Below are 14984 nucleotides of genomic sequence, written 5' to 3'. Positions count from 1 at the left end.
ATGATGCATAATTTGATCACAAGCATCACTTCCATATACCACATTTCAGCTGTGTACCTGTTCACATATTGGCTTCATGCATTGCTGTTGGTGTTCCCGTTTTGTCATCTTTGTTTGAGCCATGCTAAAAAATGCAAAAATCCTGCATGATACATTAGCATGTTTGCCCCCAGAAGGGTAGTCACATTGAGAGGAAGGATGTGGTGGGGCCTGACATATTAATGGAATTCAAATTGAGCATAAGCAAAAGCATTTCAGAGTGTCCTGCCAGTGACAACTGCTCAAGACAAAATCATCCACCGTGAGAAATAACTGTCTCAAAGAGCAAACTTTGTTTATTTATTTATTTTTTGTAATTGATCGACCTTTTTTCTACAGATCAACACAAAATATACATGAGGTACTTACAAAAAAGACGACCCACACACCAGAACACCCTCTGCGAATTCACATTCAAGACAAATTTACAGATGTAGTCATTGGTTGAAGTTAAAAATGGGTTACTCACTTTTCTCTCTGACCCCAATTCCTCTGGGGTCTGTCAGCCAAGACATGTTTACTTCCTTATTTGCTCTGTTGTTACAAGGCTAAAGCTGCCAAACTGTTAATAGAAGTTTATATTATGCTAAATCTTTTTTGGTGATACAGATTCTTCTGTTCTTTTAGCCTCATAGAAGCTCCACTGCTTAAAAAAAAAAAAACAAAAAAAAAAACAAATACATAAATAGAAAAGCAAAGCTCAGGCACCAAATGTGTTGGCTGACTCACTACATGTGAAATATGTAAATTCAATCATTCAGTGAAGCGCTACTTTAAACAGTAAACAGTGCTAATTTACCAGTAAACCTGAAAAAATACTTTTCCCTTGGGGACTATTTTGCCTTATAATGCCCTGCATGTATCTCTCCACCATGAATGGGTTTAAAAATAAGCTTTAGACCAAATTCTTTTAAAACTGTCATGAAACAATGCCTGAAGTATCAGGAAACATTTATAACCATTTCATGTCTCTTTGAGGGAGACTTTACACTCTTCAGACGTCTGGTTCCCATCACCACCATTGTTTTAAAAAGAAAAAGAAAAAAAAAAAAGTTCTCTCTAGAACAGAGTATTTCACATCAAACCACTCTGCATCACTCTGTTTACATCTTTAAAGATCAGTGGAATCCCCCTTGAAGTGTAGGATATGTTTGATGCAGTTTTCTAATTAAAGTAAGAAGACAGCTTTCTTGAAAAAAGCATTTGGAAATTACCGCCAAAAACTATGATTAAAAATGCTTCATGTAATGTTTAATGCTAAAATCTCAAGGGTTACGTAAGACAAATTAGGCTGAAGGGGTACAGCTGACACAAAAGGCTGTTTTGCTGGTTTAGAGCAATGCTCAGATGATATAAAAGATTCCTCTAACATTCATCTTAAATTTACTTCTCAGTCATAACTGAAGTGAAAAATATCGCTCTGTTGGTCTTTGACATAGTGATGACATATACAATGCACCCAGACTTTAATGCATCACTTATGGTGCTGTTAATAGATGTTGGCCCTTAAAGTTAATCCCAATACTGCAAATAATCCTACTATGGCAAGAGTTAAAAAGTCCATATCAAGGGGGGGGGAATCAGCAGTTTGGAGTAATATGTAAACAATGTTTCAAGTTTCAAAATGTATCATTCACGATACAGTCCACATGGTAGATATATGGGATCTAAACTGCAAAAACAGACTGTTTTTAATGGTCTCTTCAATGCCAGATGAACGAACTTGGTAACAAAAATGTTGAATTCCAAAGGATAAAAGAGGAGAACGGTCTTAATTAATTTGGTAAATAAAAACTCACTTAAGCGGACCTCAGGAGAAAAAATAATCATTCTGAAGAGTCACGGATATGGCCCCGTTAACATACATAAGTATCAAATTTACAATATATAAACGCTTCCATATTTGGTGAGTGTCTACAGATGTGTCTCTGCAGATTAGAGATTTGCATAGCATACAAACACAAACACACACACACACACCTACACACCTAGTACTGCCTGTAATATTGCACCCAGTACAAAGAGTATTCTTGATGTACGGGAATATCCTAGCAGTTCCTTTTATTTTACTTTCTTAACACTTTAACTGTTTATTTACTTTAACGTTTTGATTTTCATCTATGTGAAAACAGTTAGAACAGTGCAAATCAAGTAAAGTGCAGCCAATAGGACTTTTGTCAAGTTACTGTTATTTGGTTCCTGTTTCATAATGTTAAGTAACTGCCATCATGTGCCATTTCAATGCCCAACCGCTGCCCCTCACTTAAAATGCATCTTCATTTTCTGTCCAATCAGGATCCGCTTGGAGGTCAAGATGTGCGTCATGACACTCAGGAGCATCAGGAAGATGGTCATGGACATGACAATGACGTAGTGACTAATGCTGGGGGAAAAATGCATGGAAAAAAAGTCAGATAAAAAATACTGGCATAAATTAAAGGAGTCAAAATTGAAGATATGCAAAAACAGGCAAACGACAACAAGGCTGGAATGTTTTTGCCGGTGGAGTTCATTTAGAGTTTTCCAGCATTGTCATGACTTGACTTTCTAGCAGAGAGGTGGGCTGTTTAATAAGGGCATAGTTTTTCTTCTTTATTAAGATACTGATGATAAAAGGATTGCATTATGTTAACATTGCTTGAAAGAAGATCAAAATACTCATAGCCTTTTCAAAGCTAAAACAACTATTTTACAGGTTTTTACAATCAGTGAATAACATGTCTTCAGCCAGTTTATCTCAGGGTGTTTGCTTTCAGGAAGCAGAAGAAAGTGCTAATACTGCTCACCCTGGTTTACCTGCTTGGTAAATTATGATCACAATCCATTACCTTTCACTTATTCAGACAGACTGTGTTATCATGCTATCCAAATACTCTGTATAGCAGTGGTGTTTGGCCTGAGTGAGCAACAAGCTCCCGTGTCTCTTTTGTCCGGGGGGCTGGGGTGGAGTTACAAGTCTATAAAACACTTGGCATTTAGTTCATAACGATTTTCTGCTCCAGCATAGTAAGGAGTGTCCTGCTACTGTTTGTATTGAGCTGTAATGTAGCCTCCACAGCAGCATTTCAGAAGCCGACTTTAGCTTTGTCTAGCTAGCTTCGTTAACTACAAATGTACAACCCCAATTCCAATGACGTTAAGATACTGTGTAAAACATAAATAAAATCAACAAATCAACAAATTCTTTTCAACCTATATTCAATTGAATAAACTCCAAAGACAATATATTTAATGTTCAAATGGATAAGCTTTATTGTTTTTTTTGCAAATATTCACTCATTTTGAATTTGATGCCTGCAACATGTTCCAAAGAAGTTGGGACAGGGGCATGTTTATCTCTGTGTTACATCACCTTTCCTTTTAACAACACTCAATAAGCATTTGGGAACTGAGGGCACTAATTGTTGAAGCTTTGTAGGTGGAATTCTTTCCCATTCTTGCTTGATGTACAACTTCAGTTGCTCAACAGTCCGGGGTCTCCGCTGTATTTTGCGCTTCATAATGCGCCACACATTTTCAATGGGAGACAGGTCTGGACTGTAGGCAGGCCAGTCTAGTACCTGCACTCTTTTACTACGAAGCCACGCTGTTTTAACACGTGCAGAATGTGGTTTGGCATTGTTTTGCTGAAATAAGCAGGAACATCCCTGAAAAAGACGTTGCTTGGATGGCAGCGTATGTTGCTCCAAAACCTGTATGTACCTTTCAGCATTGATGGTGCCTTCACAGATGTGCAAGTTACCCATGCCATGGCCACTAACACACCCCCACACCATCAGAGATGCTGGCTTTTGAACTTTGCGCTGATAACAATCCAGACAGTCCTTTTCCTCTTTGGCCTGGAGGACACGACGTCCATGATTTCCAAAAACAATTTGAAATGTGGACTCGTCAGACCACAGGACACTTTTCCACTTTGCGTCAGTCCATCTCAGATGAGCTCAGGCCCAGATAAGCCAGCGGCGTTTCTGGGTGTTGTTATGTGGCTTTCGCTTTGCATGGCAAAGTTTTAACTTGCACTTGTAGATGGAGCGGCGAACTGTGTTCACTGACAGTGGTTTTCTGAAGTGTTCCTGAGCCCATGTGATAATATCCGTTACAGAATGATGTTGGTTTTTTAATGCAGTGCCGCCTGAGGGAACGAAGGTCACGGCATTCAATGTTGGTTTTATGCCTTGCTGCTTACTTGCAGAGATTTCTCCAGATTCTCTCAATCTTTTGATGATATTATGGACTGTAGATGATGAAATCCCTAAATTCCTTGCAATTGCACATTGAGAAACGTTCTTAAACTGTTGGACTATTTGCTCACGCTGTTGTTTACAAAGTGGTGAACCTCGCCCCGTCCTTGCTTGTGAACGACTAAGCCTTTCCAGGATGCTCCCTTCATACCCAATAATGACACTCACCTGTTTCCAATTAAGCTGTTCACCTGTGGAATGTTTCAAACAGGTGTTTTTTGAGCATTCCTCAACTTTCCCAGTCCTTTTCCTTTTGTTGCCCCTGTCCCAACTTCTTTGGAATGTGTTACAGGCTTCAAATTCAAAATGAGTGAATATTTGCGAAAAATAAAGTTTATCCGTTTGAACATTAAATATCTTGTCTTTATTGAGTATTCAATTGAATATAGGTTAAAAAGGATTTGCAAATCATCGTATTCTGGTTTTATTAATGTTTTACACAACGTCCCAACTTCATTGGAATTGGGGTTGTATTAAACAGGAGGTTGATACAGTTGACTAGTATTACAAAAATCTATGAAGGTGGTTCATCTGCTCTTTGAGTGATATTTATCTACCAAGTTGTAAAGTCAGTCATTTTTCTCCACAGTACTAAAACTGGTGGTGCAAGTCAGTAACTAGATTCTGCCATGTTTTCTTAGCTGAGCAGAAGAAGAGGGGGAAGAGTGATGTGGTGTAGGGAAGGGTCTTATAAAATGACTGACCACAGATCAATGTAGACACAAATAAGCCCTCAACTCCGCCCTACAGTTTTTCAGGCATACAATGCCATTGATAAACCATTTATAGTTCATCACATTCTACATATTTTCCAGCTCGTGTACTACAAATGCAAGGAATAAATCAGCTAATGCACCTTTAACTATCAAGAGGAAAATGTGGAAATGCATGCCACATACCTAGTACCAATGTCAAGCCAGCTTCCATAGTCTTTAACCAAGAAAAAGAAGTGCTGGAAAACAGGGAAAAGTAGAATTAACCACATTTGATGGTAAGAACTGGTGCTGTAACTTAATTCTTAATTCGTCCATGCTGAGCTTACCAGTGCCATCAAGTCGGAGATGACCAGCACGATGAGGAAAAGGCTGGAAAGGAATGAAATGATACATCAAATAGTTTGAAAACTATATGTAGTGGTACATAGTTCAAAAACTTTAGGTCATTGTAAAAAAAATTTTTTTAATTGTAATAATAAAAAGAAAAACCCTACATATTGAACATGGGATATTTCATCATATTGCAATTGGCTGCAATTTTGTTTTTTAAAAGCAATAAGCCACTCAAAGCTGCTTCATGTCTTTTTAACCATGGTAAAATTCACACTCAAGTCTCATTGCTTTAAAGGGCTCTGTGGCTTGCACCCGTCCCCCGGAAGACTCAGCATCGACAAACTTCGGCGAGGACGCCGGGGAGAGAGTCGCGATTGTGGAGGGGGCGTAGCGCAAAGCCTGAGCTCCCCAGACAGACATGAGGCACTAGAGTGGAAGTGGGAGGAAGAGGACAAGGACGTGAGAGGCACCAGAGCAAGGAGCTGCACAACGAGGGAGCTATGTTCAACCCAGGCGGCTGAGCTGCCAGCTGGGTGCAGTAACGGGGAGGCGGAGCGGTGAGCTCTCGTTCCCTCTCGGCTCCAGTGCCCTTAATGAGAGCCAGCTGATGCTGATCTGGTGGAAAGAGCTGAACAGAGCTCAGAGAGGGACGAGCAGCAGCAGACTGAGAGCTGAAAAGCTCTGTGAACAGACTGAAAAGGTTAGTTAGCGTAAGCCACTGAAAAGTGTGCAGCTTAGCATTGGCTGTGTTTGTGTTGTATTGTATGAATTAAAGTGATGGCTGCTGCACCCTAAACCCTGCTTCCATCCTCCAACCCCGTCGTGCTACAGGCTCATATAAAGGAAAATCAGATTTTCCTCACTTTTTAGCATAGTTTGATACACTAAGTAGGCACTGGGGTTGGGATAGTGTAGTGGTTAACACCTCTGTCTTCTACACTGTAGACTGGGGTTCAATCCCCACCTGGGCAAAACACCCTACACTATACCAATAAGAGTCCTTGGGCAAGACTCCTAACACCATCTTGGCCTACCTGTGTAAAATGATCCAATTGTAAGTCGCTGTGGATAAGAGCGTCAGCCAAATGCCATAAATGTAAATGTAAATGTAAATTTGCACTGCAAACAAAATCATGTATTCAAAACAGGCCAAGTTTCAAAACAGACTTTTGATCTCAAGTTCACACAGTCCACATATTGAATCTAAGCTATTTTTGCAAGTTTCTTTAAACATATAGACTGTGTAAACCGGGGAGTGAACTGTGCGCTTTTAACTGGGCTTGTTTATACATCAGCCTATTCAGGCTGGGCAGCAGTTCAGACCCACCCATTCATGCTGAAGTAATACAGAAGTTTCAGCTCTGACAGCTTTTTGAACAAAGCACAAAACAGAACTGGGATTTACACATAACAGTCTTAAAGGCACAGTAACAAAAACAGCTTTAAATCTAACAAAAAGGAGTTGAATATGGACATGAAAAAATGAACTGTGACTGTTTTTGATACATCAACAAAATATTCCAAGTGGACCTCAGGAGAAAAAAAATAAAAGTATAAGAAAAATAGCATATGGGCCCTTTAATCAAAACCACCCTAAATATGTTTTGCACCACATTCTTCTAAATTCGGAGTCGAGCATTCCCTCTAGAACCATCCAGATACAATGGATTCTATGGGACCGATGCTCGATGAGCCCATCTTCAGTTATAGAGGAAGTATTTGTGTACAGGCTGGAGCAGAAGCCTGCCTACAGTGACTCTTCAGAATGAGCTCTTCTTTCTGACAATCTGGAAAGAACAACCAAACCCATGTACGATATTACACTGTGAACACGGTACCTTCGTGAGGAAAGCCTCGTTGACACTTGTATACTTTCAAATGTGCACATCACAATTATGAATGGGATCAGAACCTGAAAAAAGGGCAATGAGAAAAAAGAAAACACAAGGAATGTAGACATCACTGCATTAATGATAAAACGCACCCAATATTTGAAATCAGAGAACAAACTCCTTATTTGTGTTAGAACCAGTACTTTATGCTCTCTGCCACCAAACGGTCAGCCACTAGCTTTAACCAGCCACCCAAATGTCCCCTTTACACAAACGTCCTGTAGTAATTTGGCACCTTATTCACTTATTTATTTGTGCATGTGTAAGTACAAAAGTAATGGTAGTACCTTCCACATCAATAGGCCACCCATGATAAATGGGTTAAAGACGGTCAGAAAGCAGTAGACAGAAGCCGGGTCAAAGCTGTGAAAGAGAGACTACAATGTAAAAAGGTGAATATGACTTCAGTTCAACTGTATTTGCATGCCAGATTTTTTTTTGCTGCTGCACAACAATTGTTGGCACCCTTTCATTGAACACTTTGCGCAGCCCGCCTTTGCAAAGAGAACAGCGCCGAGCCTTCTCTAGTAATGCTTAATGAGACTGGAGAATACATGGTCAAGGATCGGAGACCATTCCTCCATACAGAACCTTCAGATTCATGCTTGTGGATACTCCTCTTCAGCTCATCCCACAGGTTTTCTACAGGGTTTAGATCACTGGGGTATTACTGTTGCAGCACCTTCATTTTGTGGTCAGTACACCACAATTCTGGGGTGTTCTTTGTCTCATTGTCCTGCTGGAAGATCCAACCACAGCCCAGTTTCAGCTTTCTGGCTGAGGGAGGTTTTGATTTAATAATCTGCTGGAACTTGAAGTTTATGATAGCATGTATCTGGACATGGTCTTTAGAAGAAAGACAGTCAGTCACACAACACCACAGATCCACCATCATACTTCACAACAGAGACAAGGTACTTTCCTGCATGGCTATATTTGTGTCTACACTAAGTCCACAAGCAATAAAGATGTTTTTTTTCTACTTTTGCTCACGTTTACCAGGGGTGCCAATATTTGTTGCAAACACTGTATTACAGATAGTCTGAGACTCCTTTTGGCCAGATGTTATACATCAATATATCCACTTTTATAGGACCAAAACCCCTCCCAGTACTGTGCTGTTCTGCATATGGGGGAAAAATGCCCACCTGACTCAGAGAAATTCCCCTTTGAGTTTAATCCTGTATCTTGTGATGTAGTTTTGAAAAACAAAGTTTTGTTGTTTCAGATATTCCTTTGAAGCCCCCAGCCATCACACATACTTGTTCAATTTAACTATGACTTAACATTAGCCAAACCAGGAGTTCGATAATAACTACAAATACAACTATTTATTCTTCCTTTTATGTTGTTTCACCTTTATTATTATTACTGTCCTGTATTGTGTGAGAGCTACTGGCTGCTAAATTTCCTTCGGGATCAATAAAGTATCTATCTGTCTACAAATAATACTGGGCTTCTTTGAGGAGAAGTTTAGAAACAGTGAAAGAAACATACTGACATAAAATCACTACTAACTGCATTAACATTTTTTCTAAAGTTAGCATTTTTCTGAGCATATAAATTCTTACTAACATTTTAATTTACATTCTCAGATGCTAAAATCTAAAACATTTTCACAGTACTGTGAATCAAAATGGCACAGTATAATTATACATGCCTAATTGTGCTAAACAGCCAGTAGCCTCTTTTTGCTTTAGCATTTTACTTGATCTCATGTTATTTAAATAGGCATCTAATTTTTCATTTAAGAATTAAAAACACCACTCTGCCCATTTTGCTTTGCCACTCTAATATGATGCAACCTTTAGAGCAAGGTACTGGACATGAGGTAGTGTGTTTGTGTTCATTTGTCCACACAGTGTGAGCTTCAGATTTGATAAGACAATAAAATCAGTCATCGGTCAATTTGGCTGCAAAAAAGGCAGAGATAAAATTAATGATCACTATATATCTAAGTTTTTATAAAGTAGGGAGGCCTGCAAAAGGCACTTCTAATGGTTCCCCTGCTGAAGTACATCTGATTCAATGCATCATGTTCTTTAAACCCTTTGTGAATGCGGTGTGTTCTCCAGGAGAAATGTGTACCACTCATTCAGGCTTTGACAGACCAGCATCAAGCAGACCAGTAAGAACAGTTTACAGAACAGAAGAGTTTACCTGTTAATGGAGGCGATGTTTCCAGTGCCAAAGAAAGCAATTATGATGAAGAACACCTGTAAAGACTGTTAAGGTATATAACAAAAGGCCTTAAAGTGATGAATCGGACCCTCTTAGCTGATCAGGCAAGGCAGGTTTGGGGTCTGACATTTGCTTCGTTAATTTCGCACAGGAGCTAAAAGTCTAATGTAGCTAATGAGTAATGTTAGCTAATACTCACTCATCATTGTGCTAATAACATAGCTAAATCACGACAGACCTCAAACCAAAAAAATGGCCTTAAGTAACCTCAAAAATAACTGAAGTAATGTCATTCTACCCTCTATAAATATTGAAAAGTACACCTGAAAACAGTAGTAGCAGCAATTAGGAATGCTTCATTTTGGTTGCACTTTGGCCATTATTTGTCATATTTTTTATATATACATATACATATATATACATATACATATACATATACATACATAGCTAACTCTTGTGATTGGCTGCCTTGTACTGAGGCTCGTTCAAAAAGCACTCAGAGCCGAAATGCACCCTAGAACTTTAGTATGAGAGGGCACCGTTCAACTGTAGGCTGAATAGGTGGATGTATGTAAATGAGTTGATTCTTGTGACATGACAGAAACAATGAATCCAAAACGGCTTGTTTTTGCAACTTTGCTTCTGTATCCAAAGCACATGGACTTAGCAGTGAATGGTATGTTTTGAAACCTTCACAGAGATAAGGTTACTTTTAAATACTTTATTCTTAAAAAGGGAGGGAAATGTACCTGATGTGGGCCCATTTGTGTAAATATTTACATGTACAGTTAGCACTTTGGTGGGTGAGTATAGGCTTCTTTTGTTTGTTAACTACATTAGCTCTATAGCTCCAGACTACAGCTCAAAACTAAAGAAGCTAACTTCAGACATGTCTTAGTTGACTATTTGGATAAAAGGAAAATTGGTTTTAACAATAAAAATCCATTCATCCTAGATTCAATGCAAATGCAAGGATACAAAGAAGTATGATCTGCGGATATCATCCAGCCTCAACTGTCTGATTCTCGTCAAGTCAATATTTTCAGCAAAATCAATGCTGTAAAGCTGCAAAGACATCTGGGATTATTATAAACAGTCTAAAATGTACATCATAATGCATACATTAAAACACTTTCTTCATATTCCCAATTTGTTCTGTTTAGTCTGCCTGTACTCCAGGTTTTCAAATGTCAGCATAATTAAATGGTTAAGATGTAAACAGTCATTCAAAATGGTTTGATGTGAAATGCCCCTTTATAGACATACTAACATAAGCAGATAGTAACCAGATGTCTGAAGAGTTTAGTGCATCTAAAAGCTCCATCCCAGAGAGTTATTACATGAAATACCATCTCAACACCCATTTAAGGTGGAGAGGTAGATACAGGGAGTTGTGAGGCAAAGAAGTCCATCCATCCATCATCGTTGACCGCTAGTCCAGACAGGGTTGCGGTAGCAGTTGGGAGAGCAGAGAATCCCAGATGACCCTGTCCCCTGCAACTTCCTCCAGCTCATTCCCAGGGACCCCAAGCCGCTGCCAGGCCAAGTTGGAGACATAATCCCTTCAGCGGGTCCTAGGACAACCCCGGGGTCTTGTCCCGGTAGGCCATGCCTGGAACACCCCCACTGGGAGGTGTCCAGGGGGCATCCGGATCAGATGAACGAACCACCTCAGCTGGCTCCTCTCAATACAGAGCTCCTTCCGCATGACAGAGCTCCTCACTCTATCGCATAGCGTGTAGCCTGCCACCTGACGAAGAAAGCTAATTTCCGCCGCTTGTATTCGCGATCCCGTTCTTTCGGTCATTACCCACAGCTCATGACCATAGGTGAGGGTTGGGATGTAGATCGACCGATAAACAGAGAGCTTCGCCTTTTGGCTCAACTCCCTCTTCACCACTACAGTCCGGTACAGTGACCGCATTACTGCTGCCGCCTGTCCCAGCCTACGGCCGATCTCACGATCCCTCTTCCCATCACTCGTGAACAAGACCCCAAGTTACTTAAACTCCTCCACCTGGGGCAGGTCCTTTCCCCTTAACTGGAGTGGGCATGCCATCCTCTTCCGGGCCAAGACCATGGACTCAGTCTTGGAGGTGCTGATCCGCATACCAACCGCTTCACACTTGGTGGAGCGCTGGAGGCATACGTGTGATTCCGCCAAAAGAAGATTATCATCTGCAAATAGCAGAGACGCCACCCTCCGGCCTCCACACATAATGCCCTCCTGACCCCGGCTACGCCCTGACACTCTGTCCATGAATATCATGAACAAGAGTGGAGACAGAGCACAACCCTGGCGGCCCAATGATAGCCTGGAGTAGTAGCTCCGGCACCCCATACTCCCGGAGAACCTCCCACAAGATATCTCGAGGAACACTGTCATAAGCCTTCTCCAAGTCCACAAAACACATGTAAACTGGGTTGGCAAACTCCCATGCCCCCTCAACAATCTGCGAGAGGGTGAAAAGCTGATCCATTGTTCCATGGCCGGGACGGAATCCACATTGTTCCTCCTCAATCTGAGGTTCAACTATTTCCTTTCCAGCACCTTTGCATAGACTTACCCAGGGAGGCTGAGCAGTGTGATACCCCGATAATTGGCACACACCCTCCGGTCCCCCTTTTTAAAAATAGGGACAAACACCCCAGTCTGCCAGTCCAAGGGTACTGTTCCCGAGGTCCATGCAATATTGCAGAGGCATGTTAGCCATGACAGCCCCACAATATCCAGACCCTTAAGCATTTCTGGATGAATATCATCCACCCCCGGTGCCTTGCCACTGAGGAGCTTACCAACTACCTCAGTGACCTCCACCAGGGAAATGGAGCTTGATACCCCAGAAGCCTCTGGCTTTGACTCCCATGAGGGAGGCACGTCTCCCGGATTAAGAAGTTCCTCAAAGTGCTCCTTCCACAGACCGACAATATCCTCATTCGAAGTCAGAGATTCTCCACCCTTGGGAGCAGCCACCCCGACCCCTCCTGAGTCGCCGGACAGTTGTCCTGAACCTCTTTTAGGCTGAATGAAAGTCTTTTTCCAAGGCCTCACCAAACTCCTCCCATGCCCTGGATTTTGCTTCTGCCACCGTTGCAGCTGCCACCTTTTTTGCCTGTCGGTACCTATCTGCTGAATCAGGAGTCCTTCGGGCTAACCAGTCCCTAAAGGCCTCTTTCTTCAGCTTGTCGGCCTCCCTCACCACCGGTGTCCACCAGGAGGTTCTTGGGTTACCACCCCGACAGGCACCCACAAGCTTTTGGCCACAACTACGCCTGGCAGCTTCCACAATGGAGGTTTTGAACGGGGTCCATTCAGACTCCATGTCCCCTACCTCCTCCGGGACTTGAGAAAAGCTCTCCCGGAGGTGGGAGTTGAAATCTTTCCGAACAGGGGCCTCTGAAAGTCATTCCCAACACACCCTCACTATTTGCTTGGGCCTACTGGATCTGACCATCAGTCTTCCCTGCCATCTGATCCAACTCACCACCAGATGGTGATCAGTTGACAGCTCAGCACCTCTCTTTACCCAAGTGTCCAGAACATATGGTCCCAAGTCAGATGAAACGACAACAAAGTCGATCATTGACCTTTGACCCAAGGAGCTCTGGTACCATGTACACTTATGAACATCCTTGTGTTCGAACTTTGTGTTCGTTATGGACAATCCATGCCTGGCACAGAAGTCCAAAAACAATTCAACATTCGGGTTTAGATCGGGCAGGCCGTTCTTCCCAATCACGCCTCTCCAGGTCTCCCAGTCATTGCCAACGTGAGCATTGAAGTCTCCCAGTAGGACTATGGAGTCTGTAGGCGGGACCCTTTCCAGAACCCCGCCCACTCGTTCCAAAAAGGCCGAATACTCTGACCTGTTGTTTGGTGCATAAGCACAGACATAGTTTTCCTCTCTGAGATTTTAATTCGCATTGAGGGGAACCTCTCGTCCACCGGGACAAACTCCAACTGCATGGTCACCAGCCGGGGACTTGTAAGTATCCCCACACCCACCCGGCTCCTCTCACCCTGTGCAACCCCTGAGTAGGAGAAAGACCAACCCCTATCCAGGAGTTTGGTTCCAGAGCCGACACTGTGGGGGGAGGTGAGCCCAACTATATACAGTTGGTACCTCTCAACCTCCTGCACATGTTCCGGCTCCTTCCCCCCCAATGAGGTTACATTCCATGTACCAAGAGCTAGTTTCTGCTGCAGGGGCCTAGGCCACCTAGGGCCTCCCCGCAATCTCCCACTGCCAATATGGCACAGCACCGCTCCCCCATGCTGGACCTTGCGGGTGGTAGGCCCACATGGCCTCCCCTCGTTGCCTCTTCGGGCTGAGCCCGGCCGGATTACGTGGGCACTCACCGTGGAACACTACCCCCAGGCCTGGCTCCAGGGGTAGGTCCCAGTGACCCTTTCCCGGGCAGGGTACACGATTTTTTGTGCACGATATGCATGGAGAAACTTTGGATTGTGTTAGTCTGGGTCTTCACTCCAGACCTGTTCGCCCTGGAAGACCATACCAGGAGCATATTGCTCCTGACGACTTAGCTCTGAAGATCCCTAGACCACACAAGCCCTTCCGCCACGACAAGCCCCCGATCCAGGAAGGGCGAAAAAGAAAATGATTTTTCATATTTGACACTATTATAGTGATATTACACTGTCAACATTACACATAAAAACTCATGCGTTTAGGTTCACTGGTCATTTTGTACAGGAAAAAAAAACTGTCACTATACATTGTACAGAAATCTGTAAGTCAGAAACCAGTAAGTCTCTCTACAATGAACCATTTCACATCAAACCAGTTCTCCTGTAATGAAGAGCACCATGCCATGTCAGTCTCAACAGTCTCATTTGTTAGAGTTACCAGAAGAGAAAAGCACAGTAACAGGTCATAAATAACTGTGTGATCTGCTGGACTAAATAACTGTGTGGTCTGCTGCACTAAATAACTGTCATTGTATAGCTCCCAATAATGCCCACCACTTGAAAATGAAGCTTTTTTTTTTGGAGTGTTAAAGAAACTCATTTTCGTTTGACTATACAAAAGATGTTATTTATACAGATATTTTGTGCTAACTCATGTTGAACACAAAATGATGCCTATTTGTTTGACAACTTTGAAAATCTTTCAAATGATTTCATAAACTTTCTATAGTGATCTAAATCTGAAAAATATAACAATATAATATAAAGAAATATACACATTTTAAATAAAAAAGGTAGGTCTGCACATCAGTGATACTGAAATTTTCAACTCATAAAATATTTTATTACCTCTACTTCACTTTTTATATTTTTAGCATTTTTAAAATATATTTATACAATTCATACAAGTTTGTTAAACTTTATTAAAACAGTAGAACAAAATCGAGCCACATTAGCTCTTTCTAAATAAGACTGGTGACACTGATTCTATGGCAGTGCTCCAAAGCTTCTCCAAATTTTGGACCATTTCTGTGCAACTGGACACTCCCAACTACCAGCCTGCCCCTGCTGAGAGCAGTGAAAATGCATTCAAATATCCTTCACTTTACACAGGAAATGAGAGACCACAAACAAACAGCTCATTGAATTTATA

The 14984-nt window shown here is 41.9% G+C and overlaps 1 protein-coding gene across 1 annotated transcript in view; it reads right to left on the bottom strand.

The window, feature by feature from the left end:
• Positions 1 to 329: 329 nt before the first annotated feature.
• pign (phosphatidylinositol glycan anchor biosynthesis, class N) overlaps positions 330 to 14984 on the bottom strand; it is a 38828-nt gene continuing 24173 nt past the window's right edge. The window contains exons 23-29 of the mRNA XM_017716616.2: positions 10381 to 10467; positions 9382 to 9437; positions 7509 to 7584; positions 7168 to 7241; positions 5323 to 5365; positions 5180 to 5232; positions 330 to 2422 (exon numbers count right to left, since the gene is read on the bottom strand). Coding sequence (XP_017572105.1) covers positions 2299 to 2422; positions 5180 to 5232; positions 5323 to 5365; positions 7168 to 7241; positions 7509 to 7584; positions 9382 to 9437; positions 10381 to 10467 — 513 coding nt within the window. The 3' untranslated portion in view covers positions 330 to 2298. The remainder of the gene's footprint in view (positions 2423 to 5179; positions 5233 to 5322; positions 5366 to 7167; positions 7242 to 7508; positions 7585 to 9381; positions 9438 to 10380; positions 10468 to 14984) is intronic.

Source organism: Pygocentrus nattereri, chromosome 24, assembly GCF_015220715.1.
Source record: "Pygocentrus nattereri isolate fPygNat1 chromosome 24, fPygNat1.pri, whole genome shotgun sequence".
NCBI lineage: Eukaryota > Metazoa > Chordata > Actinopteri > Characiformes > Serrasalmidae > Pygocentrus > Pygocentrus nattereri.
This window is presented reverse-complemented; position numbering and strand designations above follow the sequence as displayed.